General features: G+C 32.8%; 1 protein-coding gene across 3 annotated transcripts in view; it reads right to left on the bottom strand.

Moving 5' to 3' along the window:
• Positions 1-221: 221 nt before the first annotated feature.
• Positions 222-7,682, bottom strand: part of abo (de-etiolated protein 1 abo) — a 48,801-nt gene continuing 41,340 nt past the window's right edge. For all 3 annotated transcript variants that reach the window (XM_081733936.1, XM_081733938.1, XM_081733937.1), the window contains exons 3-4: positions 7,176-7,382; positions 222-2,742 (exon numbers count right to left, since the gene is read on the bottom strand). In XM_081733936.1, coding sequence (XP_081590062.1) covers positions 2,559-2,742; positions 7,176-7,382 — 391 coding nt within the window. In that variant the 3' untranslated portion in view covers positions 222-2,558. The remainder of the gene's footprint in view (positions 2,743-7,175; positions 7,383-7,682) is intronic.

Below are 7,682 nucleotides of genomic sequence, written 5' to 3'. Positions count from 1 at the left end.
CATATCTTGCTATATCTTACTGGTTTGCTCTGATACCTGTCGACAGTCCGAGTCATTCGTAGTATAAAACTTACAGCACTTAATATCCAGATTAATCAAATAACAACATGGATTTGGCAAGTGAAATATTCGTCCTATTGAAAACGAATAGGAAAAATTCTTGAATCGTCTTGGTAGTACCGTAGAACTAATACAAGACTTTGTCGTAATGAAATGAGAACTGGAAATTTGATACACGTTTATTTTTGCAAATCTTACAAATTTTATGAACTCGTATCCAGATTTTGGAGTTGTAAACAAAAGATTTGGAATTACCAATTACATTTAATTTAATGGGTTACAAGATAATAGATATTGTTAATTTCTTTACTGTATCTGCGTTATTAACAAAAATTAAAAGTGGTCAAGAGCACATCATTGACAAAGTATTCAAATAATCAATAGGGTTTCACTTACTGTATATGGTATACAAAGAAATTGTTGTGATATAAAATTGGTTATTTTCCTTATTTCACACATACAATACTGTGGATGTTAGGAGTATTGTTGCTCACATTACAACTATTGCACGAGAATCTATTTAAGCAGTACATTCAACAATGATCATTCCTGTTTTATTGTTGAAAATTTTCAGTACGGTACAATTCTTCTGATTCTTTACTTTACAAATCAATATTTAAAACTGTTAACAAATACCAGTAAAAATTATTAGTAGTCATTTTCTTATTTCAAATCCGGTAAAATTTTCAAATTGATATTGTTTACTCTGACTTCAGTGGAAGACCTACCTACATAAAAATAATAACTACAAAATGTGCGTTAACATTAATCCTCCGAGTGTATTATTATGGCAGCTTCATTTCTCGTAACTGAAATGTAAAATAAGTATATATATATATATATATATATATATATATATATATATATATATATATATATTTAAAAAAACTATTGGTTTTATGTAAAAACTTTTCTTTGAGGTGCACTAAGACTAGAATGTAAAATTCCTGTTGTTTGTTGAAGTTTAGCGTCTATTTCCAGCATTGAGGATATATGATACTTGCATCTCCAATTTAAGGTGAAATTCATACCAAAGTAATGCATTCAAATTTTAATACTTTCCCAGCAGAAATCGAACATGGGATCACATGCACTTAACAAGCACGCGTTGGCCATTGTACAACGGGGCAGGGCAGAGTTTAACTACCGAATTCAAGGCCACTCTTACCTTATACACCTTAAAATGGATCACCTTTCTGCATATCTTATGTTTCTGTTATCTTTTATGACTTTTCACAAAGGCACAAGGTAATGTATTGTTCTATTAAATAAATGCATTCTTTTCTTTCTATCAATATTCAAATGTAGTCTCCTTGATGAAAAAAGTTAAAATAACACACGTAAGATAACATGGACTCTGAAATAAATATGATAATATATTACATTGCATTGTAGTGAAAGACGCTAAACCTAAGCAAACACCCCATCCAATAACAAAACGAAATGTTCGTACTTACAATGCTAATAACGTTCTGTCTAACCATTTTATATTAGCTTTTCAAAAAGGATGAAAGAGCAATAAAGAACTATGCTTTGGTTTTGAGTGTCAAATAAAACTAAGGAATGTACTTACAACGAAGGCTGATACTAATAAGGTCGTCCTTAACATCTACGTTTATGGAAGGCAAGTTATTGTTATGGCAAGTTAAGAGCAGTGGCATTTTGATTATTATTACTTAGGAATTCACGAATTACGTGTCAACACCGCCTTAACTGTGTTGAAGTAAAGCATATTAATTTAGAAAGATGTACTGAAAGTGATCAGTTCATCAGTAAGGTGGAAAGAAGTTTTGTTTCTAAGGGACACAACTTTTGTATACGACATTACAACATTCCAATAATGATATTACAAACATACATCCTCTGAAGTGATGGAAGTTACACAAATAAGAAACATTTCTCAGTTATCACTATAAAACCTTCAGATAAAAATTAAACTAACTTAATATTCACTTAGAAGTACTTTTGTGATCAATAGTGTGTCATTAAATACTGACACTATCTTTTGCCAAATTCACAATCTACAGAAAAGTAATTGAATATTCTCCCCGCAAATATGACGGCGATTCAAGTGAATTAATGAACTTGCTTATTTTCGTGATTGTGTTAATAAACAAAAAGATGAAACTTCACATTTTCGATGTTGTTTACAGTTTCTAACGTTAACCATGGTTCACCTTTGTAGAAGTTAGCATAGGTAAATGATTTGATCCTGACGTAATTTAAGCACACTTTAGATCCAGAATTGATATTAAGGAAAACATATACACGATACACAGTTTGCGAGAAGTATGATACGATATCAATTATTCACTCCCTTGGAAATTATTCACTAATGTAATTAATAAAACTACTCCAATGAACAAATATAAAGTTCCACGATTTAAAAATCACATTTAAAAAGGTTCTTACAGACATGATTAATTGTTCAACTTTTACTTATACGCGTAAACATTAACATCCAATCAGACACTATACACACACAAACACGTTATTTGTCAAACATGTCTGATATGAAAATTCACAACATATTCTGCATTTGTTCTTTGTACACTGATTGCAAATGGGTCCGTTGGATGAAACGTAAATGCCACCAGACGTCGTGCAGCTGGAGGAGGACTTTTGCCCAAGACACCTGCATATATTCTAAACTTCAATAAACCTGAGTCACGAGCATAAAATCTGAAAATACACAATACAAAGTGTGAACTTATCAAAAATTGTTCATAGAACAAAAATGAACTACTGACTATCTAAATTAATTTATGATGTTCTGTGAAATTTTTATGGACGCAAACTCTGCCGAGTGGCTGCTCTACTAAACCAAATTAATCGAACAATGGCGGATATTTCAGTTGACGAAGCTTAGTGTGCAGTACATTCAATTATTTAAGTGTTGACCAAGTGCAGTGATGACCAATATTCACAGAAAAGTGAATCTTCCACTTGTGGAGACACGAATTCTGACAAATTAGTTGGTAAAGCAATTGCCCAGCAAGCAAAAGATCTGCATATTGGTTTACCAGACGTTCAGTTTCGAAGGAGTAAATTGATATCCTCCCTTGTACGCAATCCGGACTCGTTTTGTCTTCTTTTTATGATAATTTTTAATAATTTCATAAAGATAATTTTTCTTAATATTTGAGGATCTTAACATGAATGAATTTTATAACGAATATTATGGGGGCACGGTGGCTCAGTGGTAGAGTGCTTACTTTGCTGTGTGAGGTCCCTAGTTTGATCTTCTGCCAAGTCAATTTGTGATGGATAACACTGTGTTCGTGAGTTTTCTTACGCTACTCCTGTTTCCTCCCACATTTTCATTCTACTATTTTTCCCATCATCATTCACTTGCCTTAATCATCTGTCTCCCTTAGCTTCAAGGACACATTCGTGGGACGTTAAACAGATACATTTCATTTCATAAAGAATATTGTTTGGTTAAGGAATAATGTCATCTGAGAGAAGCTAAAGCAAGTCACATCAGAGGATATACAAATATAAACTCATTTTTAACGAATGTTTCTCTATAAACTTAAGACATCACAAAACAACAGCCTCTCATATTTAATGCATTACTGACTGTGAGAGAATAGTTTGGAAAATAAAGTTTCTGTAGACAGATACTAGAAATAAACTCAGTGTTGATGCACTGAAAGCAAGACAAATTTTACAAATTATGGACAAACTGGTGATGATGGAGATAGAGAGCCTGAAACAGGTTTGTGTGCTGCAATGTATAGCAAGTTTTTAACTGACAAGACTCTACTCGAAGCAACTCAAAGTGACAAGAAATACCACTAAATTTGGTCTCTTTCGGTGAGTCACAAGTATATACAAATTTCTCTTTACATTATCTTTGTTATTCTTTATAGAAAAAAATATAAAATGCAAGAGTTACTTATACGTAAATTTAACTATAGGCAATCGCGGAATATTTTAATGGTAAAGAGGCAGTGTCCTTTTTGAGTTTAAAAATCTACCATTTGTATCTGGATAGGATCTTCATCAGTTGCGTTATTATTTCTCTCGTTGTTCTCCACCTATTGGAACTTAATGCATCTGAAATTATTTGCGTAATTATAAAAAAGTTATCATAGCAATAATGACTACGATACTCCATTTATAATTCATGTTACATGCACATCTAATGCAGTTGTCCTGACACACGTTTCGGGAATATTTATTTTTAGCTGCCTTCTTGCTTATTCATAGTTTTCAACTTAGTTCTTTCTTGAGAACTGACATTTATATCATAATTTTTAAAACTAATTGCTTTCTATTAATATAACATCGGTCAATAGAAATTGAGAAAGAGCAGATTGTGTTTTGTTTGTTTGTTTATATGTAATTCCTCGTTATAACGTTTTGATTTTAACTACATGGAATATTTTAAAACCCAAAAAGTACGAGTGTTACCATTGTATTAACTAATAAAACTAAAATTTCAAGATTACGCTAGAATTACAAATAAAATGAAAATTAATCTCACGATTTTTTAAAATAAAAAAAAAAAACGTATGCATGAATTTTCCGAGAGTTTTCCTTTTCCTCTCGCTTTATTATTTTACTATTTCGTTCATTATCATCATCACTGTCTCTCTTAGCCTCGAGCAAAATAGTGGAACATTAAAAAAAAAAACTTACTGACATAACCATATTTCACAAAGTACTGACTTATCTAAAGTATTTGACATTCCGATTTGGTGAATTCAATTGCTGAAAATGATTGCTGTCACTAGATCCAGCATCAAAAGAAACAGAGAAAAAGAGGATGTTTAGTGGCAGACCGTATACAGTGTGGGAGATAAGTGAGTGCAAAGTGCAGAGATGGAACGTAGAAAATGTCTAAAAATGTCATGTTAATTTTGAAACGAGTAGAGGGATTGAGGTCAAAAGTTGGATATGAGTAATGCATGTAGAGCTGCACTGAATAGACGTAATGTGAATCATGGGGGACATCTGAAAAGCCTCCATGTTGGAATTAGCTCAAGAAGATATGCGGGAAAGGGGTCATGTGACATATGGCTCTTGACGTACACCGTCTATTGAAATTACTATTGGCCAATACAGTTTGAGACCTCTGTTTAATTGCAAACGTTATGGACCTTAAGAATGATTATGTGGTTGATACAAAAATGGAGACAATTGAGGGCACATTTGAGAAACGATAAAGATGGATAATAGGGCTCATCACAGCTGTCTTCGGCATTGAAATTGAAGCAGTAGTCGACAGGTGTCATGAATGCGCCAGGTGCTGTAAACTGGAAGTGAGTGATTGCAAGTTAATGAAGTTGTCTCGTTGTCATATTTTGAAGTCAGATGACAGAAAAACTCTCTCTCATATATTTTACGAAATTCTTATATGGACGGAAGAAGAACACAACCAACGGTTGTATAAATGACGTGCAACCATCAGGGATAAGGAGTCGGGTAAGTTCAATATTGTCTGGTTTCTGCACCAACTCTTCACCTTTATTTGTTCTCCATGAATCGACGAGGAGCAGCAGTTTTATCTGCTCTATAGAAGGCAATAAAATGTCAGTCATGAACTGTTTTAGGTTGTCCTTAGTAATATTTACACTTTTATCAGCATATGAACGAATATTGGGTGGATCGTAACGTTTGTTGGCTGGAAAGTGGCCTCATTCACGTTTGTAGTTGTTCCCCATTTATGTCACCTTTACGACAGTATTGGCATTCTAAAAAAAAATGTTTACAGTCTATTAGTGTGTGAAAAAGCATTGAGTAGCAGCAAATTACCCTCATTTACTTAACAGTACTTCTACACTATGTTCCCAACAGAAAGAAATTCCACCATTTATAACGTGAAGTGTAACAAATCAAAATATCTTCATAAATTACATTCTTAATATTAGAAATAATGTTGTGTACAACTGTACATGAAGTAGTAACTACTTTACTTAACAAGTTTACATACTATAAATACAACTCCTAGAACTCAACGAAAAACATTTATTTGTAGTGCTTCTTTCAACAAATAATGACTGAATTATTGACTTATCTTAACAAATAGGTAAGATGGACAATAGTTTCATTTCCTGACAAAAATCTCCAATTTTCCCTGATTTCCAGGTTAAGCACCACTTTACCTGACATTTGACCTTCGTTTCATTTTCTCTGACTTTTCCCTGTTTTCCCAGTTTTCCAGATTTGTAAGAACCCCTTTGGTATATAGCGAATTCAACGTAACGTATGGAACATTCGTGGACTGGAACAGGGATGTTACCCAGGTTAACAGCTGCAAAATTCAGCTAAACTGTTTAAGTTACTAATTTCTGTCAGATATTCAGCCATTTATGACTAATTTGAATCATAAAGAAGAAAAGTTGAATTAACAAGTGTTATATCAATCAGAAAGATGTATAGAGTAAGGTGGATGCCTAAGCATTAGAAGAGGCACTTACTCTCTCCTTTCCGCATGTACACTCATGTCCAAAATTATTGTCGCATGTTTATAAATATGCTGTTGTAGGAATATAATTTGCTAACGAATTTGCCCGGTATTTCTTATAATGTTAGTATGTGTATAATCGGCAAAGACATGTATGTGGCAAATTTCATGTCAAAAGAGCAGTAAATAACAACAATAAAACGAAAATAAAACCTTCTTGCCCATTTAGCAACATTTTGTTTTAGTCACTCTAATTTTCGTATTTATAATTCTTTTCCTATGAAATTTACCACAAATATACATTTCCCGATTATACACATAGTATCAGTATTAAAAGTATCCTGTAAAATCATTATTACATTATATTCTTAGAAGAAGACAGTTATAGATATGCGACAATCATTTTGGACATGAGTGTACATGTATGCCTATGGCTACACCACGTATTGGTCTGACAATTTTTTCCTAATGGTACTTGAAATAAAATTAAAATTTCTTCTTAACAACTAGAGAGCTAGGATTTTACCCACTTTCATATCTTTATTGTACAATACACAATTTTTCACGTGTCTATCACAAGATTTGAAACAAAATTTTACTACATTTTACACAAATCATTTTTATGAACATAGAAGCAAATTCGAAACACGAATAAGACTGAAGCTACCTTCAGAGAACTGAAAAACCACCAACAGCTTACCTGATAGGGTGTTCCCCGCAAGCTTTTGGTCTTTCCATTACAGATACCCACTTGTCATCGTAACTGAAGAGTGACAGATCAAGGTATGGAGAACTGCTATATGACTGTGCACTTATTGGAAGTTGAGCTAGTAACCTCTTTGTAGCCTCGGTGGGACCGCCAAACCTAGCACTCACTATTGTCTGTTTAAATCGTTGTTGAATTAATCTACATGAAGATAAGAAGATAGATTAACAGATTTTGAATTTCTTTTATTCTATGATTATTCACATAATACGCTTGGTCATTACACATTAGCTCATTCCCTCGAAACTCTATAAAAGAATATACGATTTGTACGCTAGGACAAAGTGGTAAGTCTAAAATTTATAATAAAATCTGTTTTGTGTGTAATGTTATTTCTCAATTATTGTCAAATTTATTTCTTCTTTTTAACCAATCTTCGAGAACGTACATAAAATCTGAATCCTTAAAGCCGGAATACTATCAGAATATTGCACTTGATAT

Source organism: Thermobia domestica, chromosome 12 (genome assembly GCF_964235325.1).
Source record: "Thermobia domestica chromosome 12, izTheDome1.hap1.1, whole genome shotgun sequence".
Lineage (NCBI taxonomy): Eukaryota > Metazoa > Arthropoda > Insecta > Zygentoma > Lepismatidae > Thermobia > Thermobia domestica.
The sequence above is the reverse complement of the archived record's forward strand: the minus strand, read 5'-3'. Positions and strand labels throughout refer to the sequence as shown.